Source organism: Acanthopagrus latus, chromosome 17, assembly GCF_904848185.1.
Source record: "Acanthopagrus latus isolate v.2019 chromosome 17, fAcaLat1.1, whole genome shotgun sequence".
Classification (NCBI taxonomy): domain Eukaryota; kingdom Metazoa; phylum Chordata; class Actinopteri; order Spariformes; family Sparidae; genus Acanthopagrus; species Acanthopagrus latus.
In genome coordinates this window covers 26,216,669-26,230,632 of record NC_051055.1, presented here as the reverse complement: position 1 = coordinate 26,230,632, position 13,964 = coordinate 26,216,669, and the positions used below count along the sequence as shown (strand labels likewise).

Sequence of the window (13,964 nt, the reverse complement as noted above, 5' to 3'; positions counted from 1 at the left end):
GTGGCAATACAGGAACTGAATTATTGATTTAAGGGGATTTTACTGTTTCTGCTGTTCGTTGGTCAGTATTGCTGAAAGACAGGACATTCTGTTATTGCTTCTTTTTTGAGAACGAAAATATTGCGTCATCGTCTTCCAAATACAGCAGCCTTTATTTTACAGCCACCATAAAATGTTTGTAGATGTGAAACGGCATTTACAAACTGAGTCATTTGTTTATTTTTATGCATTTGTCTGCAGAAAAAGATTTATGACTCACTCTTTTCACATCCTGTATCTGGTGCTCAATTTTTTCCCCCATACCTGAGGGTCATGTGCCAGTATTGTTAGAACATAGATAGAATGCAGTGTTTCTTTTTTTGTATTTGTCATGATGTTTTTTTGCCAGATGTACATTTTCTTGAGTATTTTTCCACTAGCTTGTGTTTTTGCTTTGTCTCCCTGCAGCAAGCCCCTCTGGCCCAGCCGGAGTCTCCCACAGCATCAGCAGGAGAGGATGCCCGCACGCCTCCTGACTCAGGAGAGTCAGACAAGGAGTCAGTCAGCAGCAGCTCCAATGGCAATGGAGACACAACGACAGGATCAGTGGTTAATGGAGGTGGGTCCCTGGCCAAGAACAGCTCCTCTTCCTCTTCCAGTTCCTCCAGCAGTGGATCAGCAGGGGCGGGAACAGGAACAGCAGGGAAGGACAAAACCAAGAAGGAGAAGGACAAGGACAAAGACAAGAAGAGGGCAGACTCTGTGGCAAATAAACTCGGCAGTTTTGGCAAGAGCCTGGGCAGCAAGCTGAAGAAGAACGTGGGCGGACTGATGACAGGAAAGAACGCTGGAGCTGGAGGTGTCAAGCAGGAGGGTGCGGAGAAGAAGAAGGGCTCGTTTAGGGGGAGGAAGGGCAGCAAGGATGGCTCGCCTTCAGCCCACACCTCAGAGGATTCTGGGAAAGGCTCCCCCTCCTCAGGTAGCGAGCGTCTCAATGGAACGGGAAGCAGTATGAGCAGCAGCGGTGGAAGCAGTACAGAGTGTGAGACCTACAAGTACAGCGCTGATGTCAAAGTCAGCCTGGGCATCCTGCGAGCCGCCATGCAAGGTGAGAGGAAATTCATCTTCGCCAGCCTCCTCACGACCAGCAACCGGCAGCCCTTCCAGGAGGAGATGATCCAGCGCTACCTCACTGATGCAGAGGAGCGCTTCCGGGCAGAGCAAGAACAACAACGTCGAGATGTGGAGAGGAAGGGCATCACCAACGGCATCCAGATACCTAAGAAGGAGACAATTATTGGTCCTGAGCTGACCTACCGGCCTTATGAGGCTAAAGAGGAGCTGTCAGAGAACTCGTCACCGTCTTTTAACCAGCTCAAGCCCACTCCCTTGAGCCCCTCTATGTACTCTGCTGTTGTGCCCATCCCCCGGCCCTCCTTCATAGACCAGCCTCCTGCTGCAGCACCCCTCACCCAGCACCTTCATATGCACAGCTACGTGGATACTCGGCGCCAGCTAGCTGGTGGCTCCCCGGCGACGTCTTACCCTGGCCTCCCCTCATACGCAACCCTTCCCCGGCACTGCCCCACGGCGCAGGGTCCCCCGCATCCCCAGTACAATAACTCACAAGGCCCCGCCTCCCTGAGTCCCTCTCGCCTTGCCCCCTCATACCCCCCAGAGTTCGACCCACCAGACTACCCCGGGTCTGAACCCCCTGTTGGGAGTTACACCAACGGCTTCCGGGACATGCGCGCCAACCTAGACTCTCGGAGCGGGCAACCCCCAGTCAGACACTACTCACTGGGCAGCGCCGGTGGTCTGGCCAGCCTGCAGTCCAGCCGCTGTCGGACACCCAGCTGCACCTACTACGGACACCCTGAAACGGGCAACTACTGCTCCTACTGCTACCGGGAAGAGCTCAAAAAGAGGGAGCCAGAAGCAACCATCCACAGGTTCTGAACAGACCGTGCTGTGGCTTGAATTTGATGAGTGGCCTTTTTCAGTTAGTGAAAAATTAAGTCCGGGGTAGATCAGCCGCTGAATGGACAAGAGAAAGGCCAAACCAGCTCCCTCCCTTTTCAGCGGTGTCACTTGCTGTTAGAATAAACCTCAGAAAGTGGCAGAGAGTCGACACGACTGCAGAATAAACGGGGGTTTCTGACTTCTGGGGTCACACGTTAGACCATAGAGTAAACTAACTGCACTTCTGTTACATTTTGCTGTGGCTCTTATGCAGGCGTTATGTATGAGTGTGTTTGTGTGTGTGAGCTGTAGGCTCTCCTCCTTTATCAGAGTTTAACGCCTTGCTCCTGTCTCCACCTAGTGGAGAGAATGTATATGGCAGGCACCATGCGTAACACTCAACGATGCATAACACAGTACATGCACACATATACAGGAAGTCAGATTAACACTACTTCATACACAGCGATGCAAGCACAAACAGAAAAGGCATGAGTGTCTCCGCTCCATTTGTGGTCTGTGATAATGTTTGGATTGGTTAATTAAGGGATGTTTGAGCATTTTGAAGTCACATCCTGTTCGGGTGATTTCAGTGTTACACAGATTTTACACTACTGTTACTAGATGCTTGCGTCATATGTACCTCGGGAAACAGCAGAATTAATCCTTGTCGAATTGCTTTTTTCGTCAATCACCATTTGCGCAATGCAGACTGAACCAACCGCGCACTGCTAATGATGAAGCGTTCTGTGGGCTGCTGTGGTGCTAATGTTACAGAATGCAAACGCATAAATGTCCATGCATTGAAGACAAACTGCTCTGCACTGTTACAAGTATCGAAATCACCTAAAAATCTCTTTTTTATTTGTCCAATAAATTGGATCATGAAGATGTCAGCCTGTTGAAGAAGGTCACGTTATTGACCAGGCGTTATAGAACAAAGTCGGCATGGCAACACAGCACTACGTAAGATACTGTTCCAAAACCTGATCCCGAGTATTTCATATGTCTGTTGGAATGTTTCTCTTCCTCAGTTTGGTCTTCCTCTTTTCTGTAACAACGGTTGGCATTTGATTATTGTGGCCAGCACAGGCTTACAGTACTACACACTACAGAGTCAGAACTTCACATCCAGCACATCAGATTTTGGAGACACTCACCACATGTGTATCATGCTGTTAAGTTAAATTATTGAAATGTTTGATTTCATATAAATAAAGCAAGTGAACAGATTTGTTCTTGAGCATCCAGCACAAGTTTGCTCTCAAGCGACAGGTGACAGTTGTCTCCAGTTTCTGTTTGCATGATGCAAAGGGATGCATGCACTTTTTATTGGATGTGGATACCTGATAGGATTCACGTTGTCTTGACAGATTCTGGTTACAAGTTATGATTCTGAAAATTGCTGCTTTGAACTGACAAAACCCTCTGCGTTCTGTTGATTTAACAAATGTGAACCATGTTTCATACAATCTCATGATCACACAAAAGGCTAACTACAAAGTCAGACGTTGCTAATATGACATCCTGATGCTCATTAGTTCGGCCGCTCGCTGCAAATTCTGAGGTTCTATTGAAGGCGGTACCTTAATTTCTTGGATTCGTCCCGCCACATCCAGTCGCGCTCTCTCTTTTTGCACAAATTCAAGCACTTTCCTGATGTCCGTAGTTCCAAAACTTCTTACAGTTTTTGAAGTGGCCTGACTGTTGTCCTTCATCCATCTCTGCAGACACTGCCACTTCTGTTCGTGGGAGATCAGGGCCACAGGGCAGAAGGGTCTCTCTAAAGGATCCAGTTACTGTAGAGCTACAGCATTTGGTGCCAGCGTCACCATCTAACTCAGTTTCCTAGTTGCCTTTTTCAGCATTTGTCCTCGTGGCATCACAGTCCTGTTTGTACGTCGTGCAAGACAAGAACATCAAGTACCCGCTGCTTGCTTCATCGCCTGCAGTTTCTACTACTACTGCCCCAAAACGTAACAAATTTTGAAAATCGTGTTGAAGCTATTAAGATGATGCCTTTATTCTTTTCAGTTAGGCATATCAACTAGATACAGACTGGTGTTCTGTTTGAGTCTTCCTTCTTACAATTTCAAAAATGTATGGCTCTTTTTAGTTGTGCTAATCTCAAAATGACTATTTAAATCTGTAATGTTTTCCCCTATGAGAAGCCATGGTGAGGATTTTTTTCTTTTGAGGTAGTGTGGCTCAAGTTGCTCTATTCTCCTTGATTGAATCTGTTCTTTGGCATTAAAATCTAGAAAAAAAAGCACAATTTAGTATGCAATTCACTGCCTTGCCCAGTTGAGGGCACTCTTGTTTTGTTTTTCTTTTAAACTCAGTGTTTTGGCGCTTTCCTTTTGACCTACACTTAAATTATAAACAGAAAAATAACAGAAGGATTGGGGAATCATTTTCAGTAGTGCTAATTTAACACTATGTAACGCTATATTACAAGATTTTCTACGTTGCAAAAGCTAGTCCAGGAAGAAGGGAGTCTTTTTGCTGTGCATTTAAAGTAACACTAGAGTTTTTAATGACAATAAAACACTGTTTCCCGATGCCCCCTCACCCCTCAAAAAAAAAAAGACATTTGCATTTGCTGTGTTTCTGTGTGTTGACATGTGTCCATGCACTAGCATTTTAATTCAGAAGAGACTCATGAAGTGTTCCCTTACTGTGGGGAGGTGATGCCTGTTTTCAAAAGATGTGTATGTGTGCATATTCTCTCTCTCTCGCCCTCCAAAGTAATAATTAGCTTACAAAACCGTTTTTTCTTATTTTATTTTTTTGCAATGAAACAGTTGCCTCAGAAACATGTAAAACATCAGACTTTACAGGCTACGAATACTTTTTTGTATTTAAATTTAAAAAAAAAAAACTGAGATGGTTGTATAAATATGTTCAAGTTATTTTTGTAAGCCCAAAGTTTTACAGTGTTTTTAAAAGGGTAAGAATGTATATTGTTGGATAGTGAAACACGTACGGATGATAAGCTTGTCAGAGCCTGGATTTGGGGTAGAATCTGTGTTTTCCCAGAAAGTGACATATTGGCCATCGAAGGCGACTCCCAGACGAGCCTCCTGATACTCGAGGCGCGCTCATTGCAAACTAATTTCCTCAATGTTGACCTAACAAGACACCATTTGAGAATATATATATTTATAGTGAGATTTTTTAATAGGTTTCCTTGTGGAATGTTTAGTTGCAACATTTTAGGATGTTCTTTCTCACATGGCTAATTGTCTAGCAGTCCAGCTTTTTATTTGTTTGTTGCTTTTTTTTTTTTTTTTACTTTGTACATTTTGTTTACTTCTTTTCTACAGCCACCGATCTGTGCTCTGCTAAAACATGACAGTGACATGTTCTTGTTGACCCAGCTCGTTTCCTCCAAACCAGAAGAGAAATGGCTCAGAATTAGTTTTTGTGACACAGCTGACCCGATATATTTTTATATATTGTACAACACTGTAATTTCTGCGTGGACGGAAGATTCATCATCAGTTACATTAACATGGAATCCTTCGAGTTGCATGGGACTGGAACTGTTGCATGTAAATGGCGATCCATTTTACCAAATTTGTGCATTATTTTAACTTGATTTCATTTGTCCTGGTGTTTTGATCTGTCTTTATTTTTTATTTGTTTTAATGTTTTTGCTCTTGTTTTGTTTTTGTTTGTTTCTTTGAGAGGAGAGCCCTAAGGCTGTGTGACAGTGCAATCTGGATAGAAAGAACATCAGATTTTATGTTTTAGGTTATTATTATTATTATAATTATTAATTTTTTTTGCACCGTTTGAATAAATTCTCATTGTATTTCAAGAATCGTATGTTTTCCCTCTTTCCTTTGTTGAATATGAACAAATCTCAAATATCTACTCATTTTTGGAGTTTAAACACTGCAAAAACATCATCATTGGTAGAGCGACATTATTTATTTTTATTATAAATACGTGCTGATATGGAAACTTTTTTTCAACAGAAGATCATGCAGAAACACTGATGTTTAAACTCCCTGTGGAGTTTAAAGATCAGTGTTTCAGTCCGCTGATCATTTTAAGATCACTTGAAACAGATCATTCAAAATAAAAATATTCGCTAGTTGAAATGGACAAAATTGTCAGGGTTTTTTTTATGTTTAAAGGGAACATCCACAAATGTCACACATTAAAGTGTGATGAATTGCTCCAGTGACATCACACGATGGTTAAGTTGCATTGTGGGTACGGTAGGTGTTTTTAAAAAATGAAGAAGAATGTGTGAAACAAAAAAGGAGATATCTGTGGTTCTGCTGTGTCGATTTTGATCATTTGTTTTGAAACCCTCCATAATGGGTCAAAACCTGGTGCCAACATTACCCACAATGCAACTTGGCCACCGAGTGACATCACTCTAGGCAATTTATCAGATTACATGCAGCTTCCTCTAGAGCAACAAAAGGCTTTATACTACTGTTTCACATATGCAGTAGTAGTGCCCAAGACCTGTAAACACACTTTAACGAGTGAAATTGGTGGCGTTACCCTTTAAAGACGTAGAACACATCAACAGAAGTCATCTGTAGTGTTCAGTCTAATTTTCTGAACTATTGAATAAGTATAATGTTATCACCATTATAATTAAATAGGAGCTGCAGAGACATAAAAAACCCTAAATGGAATAGAAGCTAACAGAACAGAAACACAGAGCTCAGACAAATCATTAGTGTTACTGTGAGAATTTGCCGTCTGTGTCATTCTGTATTACCTTAACCTTGTTGCATTATACATTGTAGAATAACTCCAGCTCAGATGATGCAAGGTCCTGTGTCTGCGACTGTTTTATGTATTAGAGAAATTGGAGACCCTTATGTAATATTGAACAGTTTCCCATGTGGTAAAAAATCCAGACCTCTCTCTATTATAGTTCACAAGGACGCCGTCTCCCCACCTGTTCAGCAGGACACACTGTCGCGCAGGATTATTCAGACTTTCCCTGTTCTCGCTGGAAAGGAATTTGGTTTGAATTTCTCCTGAAAGAAAGTTCTTGGTGATTTTTCTTTTTTCTTTTTTTTCCCCCCTCACGAGTTTGGATGAGAGGAGAGGAGCCAGCCCCCGAGCAGAGCTGCTAGAGGAAGAACAGAATAAAGGTACTGCTGACCACAGAGAGGCTGGAGATGGTCAGTTAATGAGATTATTTTGTTTTTTAGGAGAGGTTTTGCAGGCTTGAAACACTAGAAGGTCAGGAGTTGAATGGGTTTTATGGATGTTGGCTCACCGGCTCAGCTTCTGCCTCCATGACGAGTCGGCTTAACACAAAGCCCAGAGCAGAGCTGACTCTTTCATTTTACTGACTGTAAGTATGATACAAGTTATTTCCTTGGATGTCGTTTAGGGAGAACAGGTCGTGCAAGCAACTACCACTGCAGAACACAGTCAAACTTATTTGAGAACTCTCTCTAACAAACAGATTTGTCATGTGTGTAAACAAAAGACAGATGTATTAAAAGCTAAACAAAGAACAAGGTATTAAAACAAGCTTGGAAATCCTGATGCACTGAGAGAGACTGATGCTACTTTCCATTAAATTGTAATGTACACTTCTACTTCACCAGAGAGAAAAACTGAAATGTTCACTTTATTCCACAGCTACAGTTCCCACTTTTTTGCATATTGAGATGGTGTACACAGGCCATACGATGCATACAGCGGATTAAATTACCTGCAACACAGTACAACAGATGAGTGCATAACTCTTGACAGTCCAATTAGATCACGTAATCCAGCAGCACAAGGACAGAAATTTAAAATCAATACTTAGAAGAGTGTCAAATAAAAAGAGAAATTCAACTCAAAATGTCAGGGTAAGCAGAACAGATACAGTGTAACCATGAGCAGTGTTAAATACAATAAATACCACAACACAGTTTTTGTACTACTGGTGCATACTACTGATGATACTTCTGTACTTTTATTTGATCTGGATGCAGGACTTGACTTCATAATGGGGTGTTTTTGTGCAATAAACCAGGGCCGAGAATAACAGCAGGAGATTATTTAGGTACAAGAGAAAACTGGAAAACGAACTAAAATAGGAAAAAAAAACAAAAAAAAAAAACAAGTATCAACAGTGACATTGAAAGTAAAAATGGCAGTGACATTGAAGGTAGTGGAAAAAGCCTGAGAATCAATGTTATAATGCACCTGATATTAAATTGCATTGTATATGATGATAATGATGATACTAATAATAATAATGAAAATGAAGCACTTTTTTTTTTTTAACATGAAATGAATTGGTCTTTTAATGAATTAATGACACATTTAATTAACTATTTAATGGTGTATTTGTTCATTTAAATATGGCACGTTTAGTCCTCCATACTTTTGAAGAGGTTAGGATATTAATATCAATATATACAGCCTAATACCTTGTCTTATCTCCGGAAAATGACTACAGTGACTTGACATAACTAAAGGTTCAAAGGTTCTTTTTTTTTTGTCATTTTACAACACAGGGTTGTGCAATGAAGTGCAAGTTGAAGTCCCTGAAACACACACACACACACACAAAATGTCATGTTTGTAGTTGAGGATGAGTTCAGGAGCCTCACAGCCTGAGGAAAGAAGCTGCTCTGTAGTCTGGTGGTATGGCAGTGAATACTCCTGTATCTCTGGTCAGACCCCAGCAGCTGTTGGTGCTGTCTTTAATATCCTCACCTCGCTGATGTCACTGACACTCTGTAGATAGATACCAATGATGTTCTGTGCAGATTTAAATCACCTGCGGTAGAGACTTCCTGTCCTGGGGGTGCAACAACCACACCAGTTTGTGGTGTTTCAGGTCAGGATGCTTTTACTGCGCTTCTGTAAAAAGTAGAGGAGAACATGGCACTTGAGTATAACCTTCTTAACCTCCCTAAGAAGTAAAACTCTTGACTTGATTTTGAGACTTGCTGTGCGACCAAATGTCTTGAGTCACCTGCCTGATGTTTCTGTTGTGTCGTGTTTTTTTTTGTTTTTTTTTCAACCACTGTGTTAAAGTCAGGATTGAGTGATGGTGAGTTCAGGGGGCTCAGCGGAAGCGGGGAAAACCGAAACTCTCTCTGTACCTTCTGTCACTGTGCTCAGCTTCTAGACAAATAAAAAAATACTTCCTGTGGTTTTTCACTGTCGGCTCTTCACAGTCCAGATGCACTGCCCCTTTAAGAAGCTCCACTGCTGCACTTTTCTTTTTTTTTTTTTCCCTTTTTTCTTTTTTCACCACTTCACCAGTGTGTGTTTCACTATGGCGAAGGCATAAACAAACAGAGCGCGATGGGTAGGAAAGCAGCAGTAACGATGAACACATCTCTCCGTTAGTGACTAAACACCCAGCAGTTAGTAATAATCCGGTGACCCGTGGTAGGTTTCAGCGACCGGTGGTGTTGCTGTTTGGTTATTTGTGTGGTCGGGACTCGGATGCTGTCAGCGCGAATAGCGATGAAAAGAGCGAAAATAGTTTGCTTGATCACATTGAACACCTCAGTTGTAGCAGCCGGTGACACGGGCTAACCGTTACTGGACTCCGGAGCGTTCTTTCCGTTTTCTCAACGGTTTTCTCCGCTTAAAAATGGAAAAAGGAGACGACTGTTAACCCGGAGACCACTAGCTTCTGATAACAAACCCTTTTCTTCATTCATTCGGCTTTTGGGTTTTGTTTTTTTTTTTTTGGTCGTGTTTTTCCCATTTAAGTCGAGTTAACCCGGGTCGTCAAAGATGTTGACAGGATCTAAAACCACGTTCAAAGTGAGGCAAATGCTCCCAGATATCAAGGTAAGTTAGCTAACTGACGCTAACTAGCAGTGTTGAGTGAAACTAGCATTAACTTGTTTTTATCCTGTTTTCATTTTGTCGAATGACTGTGGATACAGCTATACTGTTGGTATTAAAAACCCAGTCTAAGGAAAATGATAATTGAGCTGTAACTAAATGGTATATCTATTTTTCCCCCTCCTACACTGACTGTTAACGTAGATATCAATCAATGCTGCTTTGAGCTAATGGTTCATCTTTGTTAAAGTCATTTGACCTTAAATGTTAGTATTCTTCTCTGTAGTGGGGACTTTCCTTTCAGGAGCAATATAAGGAGTCAAGGTTAAATCATTTTCAGATGCATTGTGATTTGCAAGTCAGTCAGATGAAGGTTCAAGTTCAGCCGATTTAGCTCCCTCAGTGCTGTATAACCCATCAACACTCCTCATGTGATCAAACACTAGAGAGGCCAGGAAGCAGGCGATGTCATGATGCAGGAAACACCGGCCATCATTCACCCTGCAGAGCTACAGATGTAGAGCCAGGTAGTTTGCAGCCTGAAAACCTGCAGTCCCTCCTCAGAGATCCCTCAGAGAGCCCACTCACTGTATGCTTTTTTATTTCTACACAACTCAGGATGGCAGCTTTACTGAAAGGAGGGACTGAGCTGCATAGGGCTGTTGTTCCCTTCTGTCTGGACAACAGGGCGATGCATAATTACTGCATAATGTCACTGTCATTAGATGCATGCCTTATTAAAGGCCAGTGAAGTGGTGGTGAATCCTAATCACTCCTCACAGCAGGGGGTTTGCCTCGTATGCGATTAAGTTGTTGACAAATGGTGCAGACGGTCTTCATCTCCGGGGAAATGTGTGCTGAACAGATGTAGTGAGTTTATTGCCAAAGATTTGGGGGGGCATCACGCTTCGGTGCATTTTCATGATCAGGACTGTCCCTGCTCAGGAGCACTTGAGAGGATAGAAGACATATTAGTTTGATAGACAGCACAAAGAACACATAATATGAATGTGTTCAGAGTTGCTCACTCCTCTGGGAACAGCCTCTTGGCACCGCCTTTGTGTTGCCTGGCTTTTTGTCTCTCCCTGGTTATTTTCAGCAGCCGCGGGGGGAAACGGTAACAGATGCCTCTTTACTCTGCCCCAAGGCGAGGCTTGCATGTGGAGTAGGGGGTGATGTGCGCTGCACAACATCTGGCTGTCGCCATGGAGACAGCGGTTGGGAGGTAGGGGAGTTTTGAATGTGATTACCTCCGAACGAGACGTGGAGAAATCATCACACACCCCCCTCAACCGATGGAATCCCATGTGTCCAAGTATGAGAATGTGGCTGAGCCGAAGATATGGTAATGTAGAGTAGTAGGCTGTGTAGATTATATGCACAGGCCACCCACACGCTCTTGTGGGTTTTCTCTTCCATGAGCATGTGTTGAGACTACTTTAGAAAACTGAATCCAATCCTGGACAGAATTTTGACCAGATGGTTTTTGCAGTTTGCCTGGACTCTTGAATCTTCTTTTCTTTAACAAAGAGAGAGAGTTGTCTCCCTCGACAGCCTTTTCATTGTAAACATATTATTTTAAATTATGTGATAATACGCATTGAAAACACATGTGGTGATTTTAGACACAAAATCATGTGTTTTTAGGTTTTATAAAGATTGGGTTACTCTTCGTACTGTATGCCTCACAGTGGTTTGGTACACAGTTAGCATACATTTTAATTGAACCTTGATATGATGGTGCTGCTCTGGCTTACTTCCAGTTATACCCTGTGGCCACTTGGTGTTACAGTGAAAAATCCCTCTGCAGCCCAAAAAGCATATTCCTCACAGACCATTATAAAACTGACACCTCAAAAAACTATTGACAGGACACCTCAAGATTTAAACAAAGTCAGTTATGAGCTTCTATCATAAATTTTTGATGCATGGGGGTTTTGCATTCCTTTCTTTATTTTGAGCCAGTTCTCATTGCCTCTTTCTTCTCTTCAAGCATTTTTCCTCACTGTGCTTGGTATGATAACCTGTTACCGGAGCAGTAGAATTGATAGCTTTTTCCCTGTTGCACCATTGGCTGTAAACAGGAGGATCCTGCTCTCTGCACGTTCACAAGCAGACCAACTCTTTATGGAGTTCTCAGTACATATTGGTTAAAGGGATACCTGGAAATGTCTTTTCTGTTTTACTGTGTGAGCAGGGGATTACTGCTGGAATACAGAGCTACTTGACACTTATTTTGAGATGAAAATAGTGCTTATAGCAACCTTGAATATTTTTATTACAAAAAGTCTGAAAATCAAATTTCCTTAAAGCCTAAGGTGACATCCTCAGATTTCTTGCTTTGCATGACCAACAGTCAAAATCCAAAAAACGTGTAATTCATCCTCTCATAAGGTAAAGATAAGCAGCAAATGTTCAATATTAAGAGGCTGGAAAATGTTGGAAAATGTTGGATATTTTTGCTTGAAAATTGACAAACCAAAGTGTTATTAAATAAGAACAGCAGTCGACACATGCTACATAAGGATGCTCAGGCCTGCATCTTGACAGAATAGCAGGCTAATTCAGGCTTATTTTGGCTGTGCCGCCTATCCCCTTGAGTTCACTTTATCTGCATCTCCCAGCCAGCTTTGAAGCAGTCAGCATGAAAGGCGCACAGTACAAAGCTCCACAGAAGCAAAAATGCCAGAGGAGGGATCATCTGAGCACTATTCAGTGAGGCTGAAGATCCAAGCCTGATAGGAGTGGGCCAGAGCAGTATAGTCACCCACACCCGCTCCCACAGGACCCGGACATCACGTTAACTGCCAGCCCCATGAGCTGCAAAGGCTTCCACTGCTTAAACAGACTGCAACAATGGGCTCGCCTTAACGCTAGAGCAAATTTATAGTCCTCTTAGAGGGTGTATCGATCTGGCATTGGGTGATAATTAACTTGCGGCTCTATTCACTCGGAAAAGGGCTGAGAGGCGAGGTCGTTTGTCTGTTGTCAGTGTATGGAAATGCTCTGATAGTCTCACTCGTGGGGCCTGAGCTGTCAGAGAGGAGAGGACTGTCAACATAACGTTTCATGCTGGAGACGATTATGAGCCAGTGAGAATGTCCAATGTTCAACATCAGATCCTCACTCAAGCTATTTAGCTGACACTCGTCTGCAGTGATGTAGTGTTAGTGAGAATTTAAGGGGATTAGAGACACAAGTGTGCTCCAGAGACCAAGAGGAGGAAATTCTGCTGTTGATGGATGCACTGCCTGCTGTGGGTGTTAGACATGTGAGGATTTCGTCACAAAATTGTCTGTCTAGCCTCCAGGCAACCTTCCTGCCCTTTATAAGAAGAATCCCAGGAAGTGATATGTCAGATAGTGGCAGGATAGGGACGGCTAAAAACTTGCTGTCAGATCAAATAGTGTGTGATGTGGGAATGTAGGCGAATCGAAACAGATCAGTAAACTGCACTGAAACCTTTCTTACTTCATGTATTTTTTGATACTGCCAACTTACCTTTACAGATTTGGGGGATCCACTGGCAGAAATCAATTGTAACATAATTATATTTTGAATAGTGTATAATTACCTCAAAATTAGAGTATTATGTTTTCTTGACTAGGGATGTCATGATATTGATTCAAACTGAAAACTGATCAGACTTATATTATCAAAATCAGAAGCAGGATTCGATTCAATTCGATTTTTTCGCTCTCCATTCACACCTACTTGTGCATGTTCAAGGAAAAAAGAAAGCCTTAAAGATGACACGGCTTACCAACAGCTTACACTTATCCTGTGTGCACAGAGACAGTCTACTGACTGAACCCTTGACGGGTGGTATTTTTTTGTTGAACTCTTTTCTGAATCTTTATTTTTTGGTCAATATTTACTGAACTTGTCTAATCCTAACCTGCAAAGGGCACAACTATAAATTTAAGGTGTATTTGTAAAATTCAGAACGCCCCATCAGACTCTTGGAAGAAGTTGAAAATGCAAATGACAGTTTCAGGGCATAAAACCAATGAGCTGTTTATGAATTGATAGTTGAAGCCAACTGTGGATTTGTTAGAATCATGATGTTACCACTGATTAAGCCCTGTGTATCTACAGAGATAGCAAACCTTCTTCCACTCATTCAATGTGTTGCATTGCTGAGATTCTACAGTAGCCAAGAAGGGAAATACCCAATTCATGACAGACAGCCTTTCATGTTTTGTTTTTTTTTCCCGGCCACTGTAGGTTCA

General features: G+C 42.2%; 2 protein-coding genes across 6 annotated transcripts in view; both read left to right on the top strand.

Moving 5' to 3' along the window:
* The window catches only part of otud7b (OTU deubiquitinase 7B), a 38,526-nt gene extending 32,759 nt beyond the window's left edge, over positions 1 to 5,767 (top strand). For 3 of the 5 annotated variants that reach the window (XM_037074444.1, XM_037074443.1, XM_037074442.1), the window contains exon 12: positions 448 to 5,767. In XM_037074444.1, the coding sequence (XP_036930339.1) occupies positions 448 to 1,938 (1,491 nt within the window). In that variant the 3' untranslated portion in view covers positions 1,939 to 5,767. The remainder of the gene's footprint in view (positions 1 to 447) is intronic. The other 2 variants (XM_037074445.1, XM_037074441.1) reach the window with 1 other exon arrangement.
* Positions 5,768 to 9,187: 3,420 nt separating this feature from the next.
* mtmr11 (myotubularin related protein 11) overlaps positions 9,188 to 13,964 on the top strand; it is a 34,734-nt gene continuing 29,957 nt past the window's right edge. The window contains exon 1 of the mRNA XM_037074606.1: positions 9,188 to 9,735. Within this exon, the coding sequence (XP_036930501.1) occupies positions 9,679 to 9,735 (57 nt within the window). The 5' untranslated portion in view covers positions 9,188 to 9,678. The remainder of the gene's footprint in view (positions 9,736 to 13,964) is intronic.